Consider the following 16,901-nt stretch of genomic DNA (forward strand, 5'->3'; position numbering starts at 1 on the left):
GTCCAATCGCTACCTGTCCTGGCCCCACTTGGAATGTTTCCACTAGATAGCACAGCCATAAAGTCAAGATTGGTTATGTTGTTTAAAAAAATAATGAAAACAAAAATGTGCTTTTTGGTCTTCATTTAAGGTTAGGATTCGGCATAAGGTTAGCAGTGTATTTAAGGTTAGGGTAAATGATATGGTTAGGATTCAAATCTAATTTTAAGAAGACATATTATGGAAATAGGCGGGGTTTGTGTTTGTGGCTGTGGTAACTAGTGACGACCCGTTGCTGACCACGTTCCTTGTGTTGTTACGGCGCGGGTGGATTTTTTATTTGTTTTATTTAACTAGGCAAGTCAGTTAAGAACAAATTATTTTTTACAATGTCAGCCTATAAAAAGGCAAAAGGGGACGGGGGCTTGGGGCGGGGATAATAAAAAATATAGGTCAAAACACACATTACGACTAGATACACTACAACACTACATGAAGAGAGATCTAAGACTGGATGGATTGGTCGGTCGTAGGCTCGCATACGATGTTATTATACTGAACAAAAATATTAACGCAGCCTGCAACAATTTCAAAGATGTTACTTTAGTTACAGTTCATATAAGGAAATCAGGCAATTTAAATCAATTCAAAAGGCCCTGATCTATTAATTTCACATGACTGGGAAAACAGATATGCATCTGTTAGTCACAGATTCCTTAAAAAATGTGCCTCGGGATCTTGTCACGGTATTTCTGTGTATTCAAATGACCATTGATAAAATGCAACTGTGTTCGTTGTCTGTAGCTTAAACCTTATACCCACCATGGGGCACTCTGTTCACAACGTTGACATCAGCAAACCGCTCGCCCCCTCACAACCGCACATACTGCCAAATTCTCTCAAAAGACTTGAGTGGCTTATGGTAGAGAAATGAACATTCAATTCTTTGGCAACAGCTCTGGTGGACATTCCTGCAGTCAGCATGCTAATTGCACGCTCCCTCAAAACTTGAGACATCTGTGGTATTGTGTTGTGTGACAAAACTGGACATTTTTAGAGTGGCCTTTTATTGTCCCCAGTACAAGGTGCATCTGTGTAATGATCATGCTGTTTAATCAGCTTCTTGATATGCTACACCTGTCAGGTGGATGGATTATCTTGGCAAAGGAGAAATGCAAAGAAAAATTGGCAAAGGGACATTTCTGGGATATTTTATTTCAGCTCATGAAATATGGTACCAACACTTTACATGTTGCGTTTATATTTTTGTTCAGTGTTGATTGGGCCAGAAGGTTGAATTCATTTCAACAATAAGAATTTACGCCCAACAGCAATCTCCAGCAATTTACGCCCAACAACAATTAGTGCCCATGGTAAACTTCTCATAACATCCCATAATAACATCAGGGATGAATTATAGAGTTGTGAGGGCAGAACTTCAACATCTCAGAAGAAGTAGATCTGCTCGTATCCAGTGAAGTTGCCAGCGTAGGTTGGTGTGTAGTTGTATATGAGTGACACGGCCTCTTCCTCAGGCTGGTCGAAGTGATGCAAACTTCTCCTGCCTTTTAACACAGAATAGAACTTTATTGTGCATCCAAAAGGCCAAATTTCACGATTTACAAAACCTCACTAGTTAACACAACACTGTCATAGAATAACATGTATAATACAATATACTGTATCTGTCTGACTGTAAAGAACACAACGATTAAACTTCAATAGGTGTGATCTGATTACCCACCTTCATTGACAAAGAACTCAGCCAGTAGGGAGGCAACGCGTACAGCGTCTGAGGAGTGGGGGAAGTTGAGTTTGGGGTCCCACTGGAAACGGTTCACTTCAGGATGCCACTGGACCCCATAGAAGGGGTAGGTCCTCCCTGGGGGGGAAGACAGTTCCAAACTCAACACAGGATCTCACGTTACCTTATGACAGCAAGCAGACTACACCCTATTTCCTTAGACGTCCTTCCTGGTGGTGAGCAATCAGAGCAATAGTATCATTACACTATACAATTTAGTGAATACAATTATTATAATGATAACAACCATTCATATGTACAGCATAGCTCATACAGATTATGCAGCCCACCCAAACTGCTTTATGCAAAAAAACTATGTAAATCACTGTGATCTGTTACAGGCCCATTTTATTCACTGAATGGATGACACATTTAAAACTGTAATTCTACTTGTAGTTGATTATACCTTCCATGGTTGAGACAAAGATGGCACCATTTTCAGCTGTGTTCGTGGACAAGATGGAGAAGAAACTTTGTAACTTCTCATTTTCCTTGAATGTCTGTAAGCAAAGGAGTTAATAGTCAACACCAGTACAGAGTCATATTGTGTTCAACAGAGCTGTACACTAACCAATACTCATTTGAAATCTGATTGCACCTTCATGGTCACTCCATATTGGTGAAAATTCCCTGTCAAAGCTTCCTGGGATAATGCCTTCATGACATCACTGGGGAACCCCTGGAACATTTGACTGGAATGGGCCTCTGCAGGGAGAGAGGAAAGACATTCCAATGTAGTTCTTTAGGTTACAACCATAGGGAGCAAAACTCCTTCAAGAGGAAGCATAAATGCACAACGTGAAGATAGAAACGGTTTTACAATAAGTGTGGGAGTTGTCAGGATGTAGTTTCCCTCATGAGCTTCATTGAAATGTTGGCATAAGACCACTCTTCTTCTGTCTTGATCGGAAGTATTCTCTGCCCTCCAGTGGTCCATTTTAGCATGTGCATCATAAGGAAGTCTTCAGACCATACGGTCTATGCTTCAGACCCAGTCCCAAACCGTATCCTTGACCTTATTCTTAGCACTTGACTCCCCTACAGAGGTGTGAAAGGATTGGGCCATACCTTTGGTGAGGTTCAGAGGAAGGGCCATGTTCTCAGCTGTGGTTTTGGTCAGCAGATTCTCTCCAGCCACCAGACAAGTCAGCAGTTGCATCCCTAGACATGTGCCCCAGATAGGGAAGGAGTCTCCAGCATCATTGGCCTGAAACAAGGGAACACATCAGGCTATTAGACACTTTTGGGATAATGTGAGATGTTTACTGATGGTAAACATACATACAATCAAATGGACAGATGTAAAAAAGAGGCCTACAGAGCGTTAGATAGACAGACAGTAGCCAGCTTTGTTCAGCAGCACCACTGACCTTGAGGGCAAGCCTGTAGAAGATCCCTGCCACCTTTGCAAAGTCTGACGTTTCGAGATCTGACGAACCTCCGATGAGCAGCAGGCTGTGAGATCGATCAATCAATAAATCAATCAATCATTTTACATTGGTTTGCAATCATGTAAAATCAAATAAAATACACACAATTCCTATATAGGAAAGAAATTATAATACAATAGCTTACCCATTAATTGACTTGAAAATCTTCTCATACTCGGCAGTACTCTGAGTCAACCTGTAGGAGAGGAACAGGCACTGATTAAAAGGGGTGAAGGTTTGAGAAATACATTTTGGATGACCAGCCATGCAGTTATAGGCTGCTATGTTCAATCAGTTATTTACAGGATGTGCCCCCTCTCAAATTTTCTCTACTTTTGCACATGTTTGATAGTGATTGTCATCAGATCGTCAACCAAAGCCTAACATTAGCTCAAGGGAACCTGACTTAACAAATAACACAACAATTACACATTTACTTTATTTCATAAACAAAGTTATGCAATGCCCAATGCCCCTGTGTGAAAAAGGAATTGTCCCCTTACACTCAATAACTGGTTGTCACCAGTTGCCACCTTTAGCTATAATGACTCCTGTAGTTGTTGTTTTTTCTCCCCAATTTCGTGGTAACCAATTAGCTGCAACTCCTGTACGGACTCGGGAGAGCCATGCGTCCTCCGAAACACAACCCAACCAAGCCGCACTGCTTCTTGACACAATGCACATCCAACCCGTACACCTGGCATCTTGGTCAGCTCCCAGCCCGTGCACGATGAGACAAACCCTCCCTGCCAGCCAAACTCTCCCTGACCCGGACGACGCTGCGCCAATTGTGCGCCGCCCCATGGGCCTCTCGGTCGCGGCCAGCTGCGACAGAGCCTGGGCTCGTACCCAGAATCTCTGGTGGCACAGCTAGCACAACTGCAATGCAGTGCCTTAGATCACTGCGCCACCCGGGAGGCCCATCTTCCTTAAATTGTTGATCAATCTCTCACGTCGCTGTGGATTAATTTTGGCCCTCTCTTCCATGCAGAACTGCTTTAACTCAGCTACATTTGTGGGTTTTCAAGCATGAACTGTTCGTTTGAAGTCCCGCCACAACATCTCAATTGGGATAAGGTCTGGACCAAAACATCAAATGTGTTGCCTTTTAGCCATTTTCATCTAGAATTGATTGTGTGTTTTGGATCATTGTCTTGCTTTATGGCCCAGCTGTGTTTTGGTTGAAGATCTGATAACATTCACTATCAAGAATATGCAAAAATAGAGAAATTCTGAAATGGGCAAATATTTTTTATGGCAGTGTAGATGTAATATTGGTATGTACCCCCTTGGGGTATGGATTTTGCTTTGTCCATGAAACAGAAGAAAAAGGATACTTATCAAAAGTGAGAACTTGAGAACTTTATGTCGGCCTACCTGATAGGTACCACTCTACTTCCCGCTGACTCTATATACTTGACATAGGAAGCAGGGATGTAGGTCTTTCCAAACGGCTTCATCACATCATCTTCTACTTCTTGAGTTAAAATTCCTGTGGGACATACAGACATTATAAGCTACAGTCCATAACTGTATCCATCCATCAGGACTTCTCAAAACGTTCCAGTGAAGTTTGATGAGAGTATCTGTGGACTACATAATGAGCAAAAGTAATTCCCTGTCTTCAGTTTCTGCCTTTAGAGTCCATTCATTTTCATTAATATATAAATTCTATAACAATTTCAATTTTACATGTATTGAATTTATTCCTCTTCAAAACAAAGTTATTGCTCTATGCAACCTAATTGTTATTTTTAGCTAAATTCCATATTCATACATGTACATTTATGAGTCGAAAACCAATTTAGCTGTATATTAACACAAGTTCTTCTTCTCATAGCAATCAAAACTCAATCTTTGTACAGGTATTTATAATGTATTGTCGGTATTCCCCTGACTGTTTGTAATGTTTGTACCATTGTATACAATTTGTTAGTTTTTTCTATATTGTATATTTTTTTAATCGTTTTACCCAACAACAAAAAACTATTCTTTTTTTTACGCACCAATAATCGGTCGGTTGTTGACTGGACCCGGCTGTCGTCTCGTCGGTAATGAGTCGCTCCACGGGACAAAAATTACAGGTAAACACAACACCAAAGTGAGTAACATTTTCTCACAGTTCAGGTCGAACAGATCTGTCTCCCTGTATGACAGTGTGTTATTAAAAACTAAAAAGGAGGAAGCGCTTATAGAAAAAGCCTGCATGACAACTCCTACGCAATGTGCAAGGGGGAAGTCAGGAGATTCCAGTTTAACATGTGAGATTTCTTGAAGCACACGGTCCTGTGCACTATTGTATTGTCAGGTAAAAATATCTGTAATTCCACCAGACAAACATATTTATCTGGTGGTTAATTGAGCCATAACATAATTGGAAATGGAGACTCCTTTGTTGCAAAATGTGTATGTGGTCATTGTTTGCATTAGCTGGTAAGTCCCAGATGATACATTAATGAGCCACATCATATCTAGCAGTGGAACCAGGTAATTCTGTTTTAAAGGCCCAGTGCCGATTTTCCTGTGTTTTATATACACTATATATACACTATATTGTCATCACCAGGCGGTAAATTAGTTTAATAGACCAATAAGAAAGAGTTCCAAACCTCTCTGCCAATAACAACTAGTTTTCAGTTTCCCCCTCCCAACTCAGATTGTCTTTATGACAATTTTAATTTAAAACAATCACAGTAAGCTAGTTAGTTTTGACCCAGAAATCAAATCAAATTTATTTATAAAGCCCTTCTTACATCAGCTGATATCTCAAAGTGCTGTACAGAAACCGAGCCTAAAACCCAAAACAGCAAGCAATGCAGGTGTAGAAGCACGGTGGCTAGGAAAAACTCCCTAGAAATGCCAAAACCTAGGAAGAAACCTAGAGAGGAACCAGGCTATGAGGGGTGGCCAGTCCTCTTCTGGCTGTGCCGGGTGGAGATTATAACAGAACATGGCCAAGATGTTCAAACGTTCATAGATGACCAGCAAGATCAAATAGTAATAATCACAGTGGTTGTTGAGGGTGCAACAGGTCAGCACCTCAGGAGTAAATGTCAGTTGGCTTTTCATAGCCGATCATTCAGAGTATTTCTACCGCTCCTGCTGTCTCTAGAGAGTTGAAAACAGCAAGTCTGGGACATGTAGCGTGTCCGGTGAACATGTCAGGGTTCCATAGCCGCAGGCAGAAGAGTTGAAACTGGAGCAGCAGCACGGCCAGGTGGACTGGAGACAGCAAGGAGTCATCATGCCAGGTAGTCCTGAGGCATGGTCCTAGGGCTCAGATCCTCAGAAAGAAAGAGAGAATTAGAGAGAGCATACTTAAATTCACACAGGACACCGGATAAGACAGGAGAAATATTCCAGATATAACAGACTGACCCTAGCCCCCCAGCACAAACTACTGCAGCATAAATACTGGAGGCTGAGACAGGAGGGGTCAGGAGACACTGCGGCCCCATCCAACGATACCCCCAGACAGGGCCAAACAGGAAGGATATAACCCCACTCACTTTGCCAAAGCACAGCCCCCACACCACTAGAGGGATATCTTCAACCACCAACTTACCATCCTGAGACAAGGCCGAGTATAACCCACAAAGATCTCTGCCACGGCACAACCCAAGGGGGGGCGCCAACCCGGACAGGAAGATCACGTCTGTGACTTAACCCACTCAAGTGGCGCACCCCTCCTAGGGACAGCATGAAAGAGCACCAGTATGCCAGTGACTCAGCCCCCATAATAGGGTTAGAGGCAGAGAATCCCAGTGGAGAGAGGAGAACCCGCCAGGCAGAGACAGCAAGGGCGGTTCGTTGCTGCAGTGCCTTTCCGTTCACCTTCATACTCCTGGGCCAGACTACACTCAATCATAGGACCTACTGAAGGGATGAGTCTTCAATAAAGACTTAAAGGCTGAGACCGAGTCGGCGTGATTTAATATTGAGATAAAACGGATGGATTGGACCTTTAAAGGGCAGTAGAGGATAGGCTCCAGACAAGACTGTGAATTTTGACCTGCTGAATGAATAGGCTATTAATTTAAGGTGTCACCTTTTCATATAGGCTAACCCTGTAGAATTAGAAGAGACATGCATTGAAATATTAAATTACATTTAAATTCAAAGCCTTTACAGATGAACCGACGCCATGATGTTGAGATGTGGAGGTACAGTATTTATGTCATGGGGCATGGTGTCATGCTGGGAGAAAATAGAGAAGTCACAGGTTCTGTGGTTGGAACCCGGAGCTTCTGCAACACGAGGAAGAAACCGGGAAGTACTGGGAAAATGTATTCACACATACTTTAATATGTCATAGTAAATGCATACTCATATCAGCTTGAAACATACAAAATACTCAATAAACAAATGTATGTTGCCAAAAATGTGTACAGCACAAGCTTAAGTTACAGTAGGCTACATAATATTGCCACTTATTTCCCAATAAGACAGGTTTCTCAAGTTTGACCTCCAAACCATCAGCGGTCTTATCTCTAAAGGGAGGTATGTACAAATAATTCTACAGCCAGACACTGCTAGGAAAAGCAGAACATGGAATACAGCTAAACTTTGAATACTGGGAACTAGAATGCAAGTCTCCCACATAGCCTTCACCAACTTAAAGGAAAATTACACTCAAACTATATTTTGGTATTTGTTTCATTAGTCCACTGCTGGTACAGTACCAAAATGTTTTGCATGTCAGCAATTACATTTTCAAGATATAGAACTTTGAAAATACAGAAAGTGTCACAGTATGATTATTTTTTATAAATGTTTCCCAAAAAAGAAAAGGTTCGTGACCCACTGCTCAAATAGACGAAAGAGAATAGAATAGAAGCTGATATAATCAGTCTTCTAGGTGTAGGTAGTGTTGCGGAGGTGGCCATACAGTTTGGTGTCCAGGTTGATGAGTTGTCGGAGGAAGCCTCTGTTGGGGATCACACCGCGGTTGTCCTTCACGGCGCAGATGGCATCCACCAAGGTCAGGTTCTGTCTCAGCATCAGGTAGGCAAGAACCAGGGTGGCTGAACGACTCACCCCCACTGCACAGTGCACTAGCACTATACCTGAGGGAGAGGTGGGGGGGGGGTGTAGAGGGTAGAAAGAGGGAGAAGTGGGAGGGTAGAAAGAGGGAGGGGTGGGTGTTAGAAAGAGGGAGAGGTGGGGTGGTAGAGGGTAGAAAGAGGGAGGGGTGGGTGTTAGAAAGAGGGAGAAAGGGTAGAAAGAGGGAGGGGTGGGCGGTATAAAGAGGGAGGTGGGGAGGTAGAGGGTAGTAAGAGGGAGAGGTGGGAGGGTAGAAAGAGGGAGAGGTGAGGGGGTAGAAAGAGGGAGAGGTGGGGGGTTAGGAAGAGGGAGAGGTGGGGGGTAGAAAAGAGGGAGAGGTGGGGGGTAGAAAGAGGGAGAGGTGGGGGGTAGAAAGAGGGAGAGGTGGGGGGTAGAAAGAGGGAGAGGTGGGGGGAAGAAAGAGGGAGAAGTGAGAGGGTAGAAAGAGGGAGAGGTGAGGAGGTAGAGGGTAGAAAGAGGGAGAGGTGGGGGGTAGAAGGAGGGAGAGGTGAGGGGGAGAAAGAGGGAGAGGAGGGAGAGGTGGGGGTAAGAAAGAGGGAGAGGTGAGGGGGTAGAAAGAGGGAGAGGTGAGGGGGTAGAAAGAGGGAGAGGTGGGGGTAGAAAGAGGGAGAGGTGGGGGGTAGAAAGAGGGAGAGGTGGGGGGTAGAAAGAGGGAGAGGTGGGGGGAAGAAAGAGGGAGAGGTGGGGGGAAGAAAGAGGGAGAGGTGGGGGGAAGAAAGAGGGAGAGGTGGGGGGAAGAAAGAGGGATAGGTGGGGGAAGAAAGAGGGAGAGGTGGGGGGGTAGAAAGAGGGAGAGGTGGGGGTAGAAAGAGGGAGAGGTAGAAAGAGGGAGAAGTAGAGGGTATAAAGAGGGCGCGGTGGGGGAAAGAAAGAGGGAGAGATGGGGGTAGGAGGGAGAGGTGAGAGGGTAGAAAGAGGGAGAGGTGGGGGGTAGAAAGAGGGAGAGGTGGGGGGTAGAAAGAGGGAGAGGTGGGGGGTAGAAAGAGGGAGAGGTGGGGGAAGAAAGAGGGAGAGGTGGGGGGGGGAAAGAGGGATAGGTGGGGGAAGAAAGAGGGAGAGGTGGGGGGTAGAAAGAGGGAGAGGTGGGGGTGGGGGGTAGAAAGAGGGAGAGGTAGAAAGAGGGAGAAGTAGAGGGTATAAAGAGGGAGCGGTGGGGGAAAGAAGAGGGAGAGATGGGGGGGTAGAAAGAGGGAGAGGTGGGGGTAGAAAGAGTGGAGGGGTAGGTGGGGGGTAGAAAGAGGGAGAGGTGGGGGGAAGAAAGAGGGAGAGGTGGGGGAGGGTAGAAAGAGGGAGAGGTGGGGGGTAGAGGGGGGAAGAAAGAGGGAGAGGTGGGGGGGGGAAGAAAGAGGGAGAGGTGAGGGGGAAGAAAGAGGGAGAGGTGAGGGGGAACAAGAGGGAGAGGTGGGAGGGTAGAAAGAGGGAGAGGTGGGAGGGTAGAAAGAGGGAGAGGTGGGAGGGTAGAAAGAGGGAGAGGTGGGAGGGTAGAAAGAGGGAGAGGTGGGGGGGTAGAGGGTCGAAAGAGGGAGAGGTGGGGGGAAGAAAGAGGGAGAGGTGGGAGGGTAGAAAGAGGGAGAGGTGGGAGGGTAGAAAGAGGGAGAGGTGGGGGGGGTAGAGGGTAGAGAACATGGATTTTTCCCATTAAGCACAGTGTGGTACTGTAACTTCCCCTCTGGAAACTCCTGCTTCCTTTCAGTGTGACATTTCACTGCGTTGCAGATAGAAATGTCATGTTTGCATAGGAAACAATTCTTTGACATGTACAATGCACATTTCATCATACACTTGGCCATACCACACTTTTAACATTATACAAGCATTTTCCATTGGAACAATGTATTACTCTGTAACAAACTAGAACATACAATAAATGATGAAGTACTTTAGTACAATCAATGAGGCAGTACTTAACTTTTAAACTCCCTTTTTGAACTTCCGCTTTGGAGTCCCAAAGCGCGGCGAACAATTGGCCTAGCATCGTCCGGGTTTGGCCAGGGTAGGCAGGCCGTCATTGTAAATAAGAATTTGTTCTGAACTGACTTGCCTAGTTAAATAAAGGTTCAATTTAAAAAAATACTTCCACTCACCTCTTCCACTGAACAAGCCCCTGATCTGGACTTCCACTCACCTCCACTGAACAAGCCCCTGGTCTGGACTTCCACTCACCTCTTCCACTGAACAAGCCCTTGATCTGGACTTCCACTCATCTCTTCCACTGAACAAGCCCCTGATCTGGACTTCCACTCACCTCCACTGAACAAGCCCCTGGTCTGGACTTCCACTCACCTCCACTGAACAAGCCCTTGATCTGGACTTCCACTCACCTCCACTGAACAAGCCCCTGGTCTGGACTTCCACTCACCTCTTCCACTGAACAAGCCCTTGATCTGGACTTCCACTCACCTCTTCCACTGAACAAGCCCTTGATCTGGACTTCCACTCACCTCTTCCACTGAACAACCCACTGATCTGGACTTCCACTCACCTCCACTGAACAAGCCCCTGGTCTGGACTTCCACTCACCTCCACTGAACAAGCCCTTGATCTGGACTTCCACTCACCTCCACTGAACAAGCCCCTGGTCTGGACTTCCACTCACCTCTTCCACTGAACAAGCCCTTGATCTGGACTTCCACTCACCTCTTCCACTGAACAAGCCCTTGATCTGGACTTCCACTCACCTCTTCCACTGAACAAGCCCTTGATCTGGACTTCCACTCACCTCTTCCACTGAACAAGCCCTTGATCTGGACTTCCACTCACCTCCACTGAACAAGCCCTTGATCTGGACTTCCACTCACCTCCACTGAACAAGCCCCTGGTCTGGACTTCCACTCACCTCCTCCACTGAGGGCCCTGTGGATGAAGTCTGCTGCAGTCTGGAAGTTGACGCTCATGTCAAAGTTACAGGAGTCATGAGCCTCGATGCCAAAGTACTTGATGTTCATTCCCAGGTAAGTCTCCGCACCGTCTCGCCGTTTACTGTGGTTTGTATTCAAGACGTGGGTGACATGATGGTTGGCCAACTGGCGGACATTCGTAGCACTGTCCCTATGAAAACCACAAGTTTCAAGATTATTCAAAAACAGTATTGCATAACTATGAAAATGGTTGTTTGCACATGTTGAGGACAAGACTAGAATAAACAAATAAATGCAGTCTACAATGAACAAGTAACAATTTCCAGGTCTGTTGACAAAGTTCTGGACACTGAGGCCTTACGTTTATGCTAGATCTATATAGATTGGATAAGAGCAAATATCTGGCAATCTGATATTAAGAATTCACACTACCGATGTCCACATTGGGAACTATTATCAGATAAACCTATGCACTTTCCCAACACCGAACACACTCAAGTTACTTTAGAGGGCCCAAGCATTTAAAAACTGATTTATGATCAGCTCCCCTTACACACATCGGAGCCTTGTCCAAATGATGCCTTGGATTAGTCTCTATGGAGCCGACGACATACAAAATTCTTGTCCACTTAAAGTGACCCTAGGTTAAATTCCAGTGTCAACCAATATGAAAGGAAAAGTATTGTCACTGCACTTACTGGTCTCCAATGTAAAGTCTGGGCCACACTTCGTCTGCATGGTTGTTGATGGCTTTCCCAGTGAACAGGAGTCGTTCCAGCTCCAACACAGCCAGCCCTGGTGAACTCAGGTCAATCTCCACCTTACGAGGAGGGGGTCTGTCGTTCCAGGACGGGGGGAGTTTGGAGATAAAAGACATTTTGTTCTGCTTTTAAAATATCTGATAAAGCTCTGATACAATACCTCCGCAGGTTACATACAAATCCAGTTTTTCTTCAAAATGGTTTGAAGCCCAGGCCGAGAATGAAGATAATTAAACAATATATATGTTGCAGCTGCTGCGTTTTGCTGGAACCGGACCTTGGAAAGAACAGTGTAAATGAGCCCTACTGTATAAAGGATCTTGTCTATCACTATGCAAGGGAGGCAGACTACATCTCCATACTTCTTTCTAGAGCAGCAAAAGTAATGATTGTAGGTTTGTTTCACAGGGATCCTAAAGAGAGATGAACAGGTGTAGGTTTTATACCGGTGCTTTGCTTCAGAGTTGCTCGCTCCTGGGAGTCTTCAGAGCCATCTGATGCCCTGTCCCATAAATCAAATTCAATGCGTTTTCCACAAGGCTCGCAGAGACTGTTTTGCTTTCGCATCAAAATAGCTACCTATTTAAAGATCTGAAAGCTAGTTGGCAGGCAAGGGTGTATGTGCCTCCGTCTCAACTTCACCAAAATACATTCATTTCATTTTTCTCATGGCTAGTCATTCTGAGATAGGGTTTCTTTAGGGAGGTAAACTAATCACAGAATGAATGACAGAATACATTAAATCCATAGAGAAAATACAGTACCAGTCAAAAGTTTGGACACCTTTTGGTTTTTCTTTATTTGTACTATTTTCTACATTGCAGAATAATAGTGAAGACATCAAAACTATGAAATAACACATATGGAATCATGTAGTAACCAAGAAAGTGTTAAATCAATCAAAATATATTTTAGATTCTTCAAAAGCAGCCACCCTTTGATTTGATGACAGCTTTGCACACGCTTGGCATTCTCTCAACCAGCTTCATGAGGAATGCTTTTCCAACAGTCTTGAAGGAGCTCCCACATATGCTAAGTACTTGTTGGCTGCTTTTCCTTCATGCTGCGGTCCAACTCATCTCAAACCGTCTCAATTGAGTTGAGGTCGGGTGATTGTGGAGGCCAGGTCATCTGATGTAGCACTCCATCACTTTTCTTGGTCAAACAGCCCTTACACAGCCTGGAGGTGTGTTGGGTCATTGTCCTGTTGAAAAACAAATAATAGTCCCACTAAGTGCAAACCGGATGGGATGGCATATCATTGCATAATGCTGTAGTAGCTATACAGGTTAAGTGTGACTTGAATGATAAATTAATCACTGACAGTGTCACCAGCAAAGCACCATCACATCACCTCCTCCATGCTTCACGGTGGGAACCACACATGCAGAGATCAAATCAAATCAAATCAAATTTTATTTGTCACATACACATGGTTAGCAGATGTTAATGCGAGTGTAGCGAAATGCTTGTGCTTCTAGTTCCGACAATGCAGTAATAACGAGCAAGTAATCTAACTAACAATTCCAAAAAAACTACTGTCATACACAGTGTAAGGGGATAAAGAATATGTACATAAGGATATATGAATGAGTGATGGTACAGAGCAGCATAGGCAAGATACAGTAGATGATATCGAGTACAGTATATACATATGAGATAAGTATGTAAACCAAGTGGCATAGTTAAAGTGGCTAGTGATACATGTATTACATAAGGATGCAGTCGATGATATAGAGTACAGTATCAACGTATGCATATGAGATGAACAATGTAGGGTAAGTAACATTATATAAGGTAGCATTGTTTAAAGTGGCTAGTGATATATTTACATCATTTCCCATCGATTCCCATGATTAAAGTGGCTGGAGTAGAGTCAGTGTCATTGACAGTGTGTTGGCAGTAGCCACTCAATGTTAGTGGTGGCTGTTTAACAGTCTGATGGCCTTGAGATAGAAGCTGTTTTTCAGTCTCTCGGTCCCAGCTTTGATGCACCTGTACTGACCTCGCCTTCTGGATGGCAGCGGGGTGAACAGGCAGTGGCTCGGGTGGTTGATGTCCTTGATGATCTTTATGGCCTTCCTGTAGCATCGGGTGGTGTAGGTGTCCTGGAGGGCAGGTAGTTTGCCCCGGTGATGCGTTGTGCAGACCTCACTACCCTCTGGAGAGCCTTACGGTTGAGGGCGGTGCAGTTGCCATACCAGGCGGTGATACAGCCCGCCAGGATGCTCTCGATTGTGCATCTGTAGAAGTTTGTGAGTGCTTTTGGTGACAAGCCGAATTTCTTCAGCCTCCTGAGGTTGAAGAGGCGCTGCTGCGCCTTCCTCACGATGCTGTCTGTGTGAGTGGACCAATTCAGTTTGTCTGTGATGTGTATGCCGAGGAACTTAAAACTTGCTACCCTCTCCACTACTGTTCCATCGATGTGGATGGGGGTGTTCCCTCTGCTGTTTCCTGAAGTCCACAATCATCTCCTTAGTTTTGTTGACGTTGAGTGTGAGGTTATTTTCCTGACACCACACTCCGAGGCCCTCACCTCCTCCCTGTAGGCCGTCTCGTCGTTGTTGGTAATCAAGCCTACCACTGTTGTGTCGTCCGCAAACTTGATGATTGAGTTGGAGGCGTGCATGGCCACGCAGTCGTGGGTGAACAGGGAGTACAGGAGAGGGCTCAGAACGCACCCTTGTGGGGCCCCAGTGTTGAGGATCAGCGGGGAGGAGATGTTGTTGCCTACCCTCATCACATGGGGGCGGCCCGTCAGGAAGTCCAGTACCCAGTTGCACAGGGCGGGGTCGAGACCCAGGGTCTCGAGCTTGATGACGAGCTTGGAGGGTACTATGGTGTTGAATGCCGAGCTGTAATCGATGAACAGCATTCTCACATAGGTATTCCTCTTGTCCAGATGGGTTAGGGCAGTGTGCAGTGTGGTTGAGATTGCATCGTCTGTGGACCTATTTGGGCGGTAAGCAAATTGGAGTGGGTCAAGGGTGTCAGGTAGGGTGGAGGTGATATGGTCCTTGACTAGTCTCTCAAAGCACTTCATGATGACGGATGTGAGTGCTACGGGGCGGTAGTCGTTTAGCTCAGTTACCTTAGCTTTCTTGGGAACAGGAACAATGGTGGCCCTCTTGAAGCATGTGGGAACAGCAGACTGGTATAGGGATTGATTGAATATGTCCGTAAACACACCGGCCAGCTGGTCTGCGCATGCTCTGAGGGCGCGGCTGGGGATGCCGTCTGGGCCTGCAGCCTTGCGAGGGTTAACACGTTTAAATGTCTTACTCACTTCGGCTGCAGTGAAGGAGAGACCGCATGTTTCCGTTGCAGGCCGTGTCAGTGGCACTGTATTGTCCTCAAAGCGGGCAAAAAGTTATTTAGTCTGCCTGGAAGCAAGACATCCTGGTCCGTGACTGGGCTGGGTTTCTTCCTGTAGTCCGTGATTGACTGTAGACCCTGCCACATACCTCTTGTGTCTGAGCCGTTGAATTGAGATTCTACTTTGTCTCTGTACTGGCGCTTAGCTTGTTTGATAGCCTTGCGGAGGGAATAGCTGCACTGTTTGTATTCAGCCATGTTACCAGACACCTTGCCCTGATTAAAAGCAGTGGTTCGTGCCTTCAGTTTCACACGAATGCTGCCATCAATCCACGGTTTCTGGTTAGGGAATGTTTTAATCGTTGCTATGGGAACGACATCTTCAACGCACGTTCTAATGAACTCGCACACCGTATCAGCGTATTCGTCAATGTTGTTGTCTGACGCAATACGAAACATCTCCCAGTCCACGTGATGGAAGCAGTCTTGGAGTGTGGAGTCAGCTTGGTCGGACCAGCGTTGGACAGACCTCAGCGGGAGCTTCTTGTTTTAGTTTCTGTCTGTAGGCAGGGATCAACAAAATGGAGTCGTGGTCAGCTTTTCCGAAAGGGGGGCGGGGCAGGGCCTTATATGCGTCGCGGAAGTTAGAGTAACAATGATCCAGGGTCTTTCCACCCCTGGTTGCGCAATCGATATGCTGATAAAATTTAGGGAGTCTTGTTTTCAGATTAGCCTTGTTAAAATCCCCAGCTACAATGAATGCAGCCTCCGGATAAATCGTTTCCAGTTTGCAGAGAGTTAAATAAAGTTCGTTCAGAGCCATCGATGTGTCTGCTTGGGGGGATATATACGGCTGTGATTATAATCGAAGAGAATTCTCTTGGTAGATAATGCGGTCTACATTTGATTGTGAGGAATTCTAAATCAGGTGAACAGAAGGATTTGAGTTCCTGTATGTTTCTTTCATCACACCATGTCACGTTGGCCATAAGACATACGCCCCGCGATCATCTGTTAACCTACTCTGCGTCTCACAAAGACATGGCAGTTGGAACCAAAAATCTCAAATTTGGACACATCAGACCAAAGGACAGATTTCCACCGGTCTAATGACCATTGCTTGTGTTTCTTGGCCTAAGCAAGTCTCTTCTTATTGGTGTCCTTTAAGTAGTGGTTTCTCTGCAGCAATTTCCCCATGAAGGCCTGATTCACAAAGTCTCCTCTGAACAGTTGGTGTTGAGATATGTCTGTTTAACTTATTTGGGCTGCAATCTGAGGTGCAGTTAACTCTATCCTTTGCAGCAGAGGTAACTCTGGGTCTTCCATTCCTGTGGTGGTCCTCATGAGAGTCAGTTTCATCATGGTGCTTGATGGTTTTTGCGACTGCACTTGAAGAAATTTCAAAGTTATAAAACATTTCCGGATTGACTGACCTTCATGTCATAAAGTAATGATGGACTGTCATTTCGATTTGCTTATTTGAGCTGTTCTTGCCATAATATGGACTTGGTCTTTTACCAAAGAGGGCTATCTTCTGTATACACCCCTACTTTGTCACAACACAACTGATTGGCTCAAACGCATTCAGAAGGAGTGAAATTCCACAAATGAACTTTTAAGAAGGCACACCTGTTAAATGAAATGCATTCAAGGTGACTACATTGTGAAGCTGGTTGAGAGAGCACCAAGT

The 16,901-nt window shown here is 45.2% G+C and overlaps 2 protein-coding genes across 2 annotated transcripts; both read right to left on the reverse strand.

Annotated features, from left to right (window-relative positions):
* Nucleotides 1–1,180: 1,180 nt before the first annotated feature.
* Nucleotides 1,181–5,391, reverse strand: LOC112262616 (gamma-glutamyl hydrolase). The gene is made up of 9 exons (XM_024438259.2): nucleotides 5,220–5,391; nucleotides 4,591–4,705; nucleotides 3,359–3,409; nucleotides 3,154–3,238; nucleotides 2,852–2,990; nucleotides 2,382–2,488; nucleotides 2,190–2,283; nucleotides 1,724–1,861; nucleotides 1,181–1,544 (listed from the first exon to the last, which is right to left on the reverse strand). The coding sequence occupies exons 1-9, from the start codon at nucleotides 5,323–5,325 to the stop codon at nucleotides 1,426–1,428; spliced, it is 954 nt and encodes a 317-aa protein (XP_024294027.2). The 5' UTR covers nucleotides 5,326–5,391; the 3' UTR covers nucleotides 1,181–1,425.
* Nucleotides 5,392–7,498: 2,107 nt separating this feature from the next.
* On the reverse strand, nucleotides 7,499–12,333 carry LOC112263969 (dual specificity protein phosphatase 26). The gene is made up of 3 exons (XM_024440593.1): nucleotides 11,834–12,333; nucleotides 11,114–11,325; nucleotides 7,499–8,279 (listed from the first exon to the last, which is right to left on the reverse strand). The coding sequence occupies exons 1-3, from the start codon at nucleotides 12,010–12,012 to the stop codon at nucleotides 8,068–8,070; spliced, it is 603 nt and encodes a 200-aa protein (XP_024296361.1). The 5' UTR covers nucleotides 12,013–12,333; the 3' UTR covers nucleotides 7,499–8,067.
* Between the last annotated feature and the right edge of the window lie 4,568 nt (nucleotides 12,334–16,901).

The sequence above is a fragment of the Oncorhynchus tshawytscha genome, linkage group LG12, assembly GCF_018296145.1.
Source record: "Oncorhynchus tshawytscha isolate Ot180627B linkage group LG12, Otsh_v2.0, whole genome shotgun sequence".
Classification (NCBI taxonomy): domain Eukaryota; kingdom Metazoa; phylum Chordata; class Actinopteri; order Salmoniformes; family Salmonidae; genus Oncorhynchus; species Oncorhynchus tshawytscha.

Bases quoted from the DNA above. Each gene is read 5' to 3' on its own strand.
- LOC112263969 (XM_024440593.1), bottom strand. From the start codon at position 12,012: ATGTCTTTTATCTCCAAACTCCCCCCGTCCTGGAACGACAGACCCCCT. The intron at 11,326-11,833 runs GTAAGTGCAGTG...TGGTTTTCATAG, and splicing joins AGACTTTACATTGGAGACCA to GGACAGTGCTACGAATGTCC. The intron at 8,280-11,113 runs GTGAGTGGAAGT...CCTCTCCCTCAG, and splicing joins CAGGGCCCTCAGTGGAGGAG to GTATAGTGCTAGTGCACTGT.
- LOC112262616 (XM_024438259.2), bottom strand. From the start codon at position 5,325: ATGTTACTCACTTTGGTGTTGTGTTTACCTGTAATTTTTGTCCCGTGG. The intron at 4,706-5,219 runs GTGCGTAAAAAA...TATGTCCCACAG, and splicing joins CAACAACCGACCGATTATTG to GAATTTTAACTCAAGAAGTA. The intron at 2,284-2,381 runs GTGCAATCAGAT...CTTTGCTTACAG, and splicing joins AATATGGAGTGACCATGAAG to ACATTCAAGGAAAATGAGAA.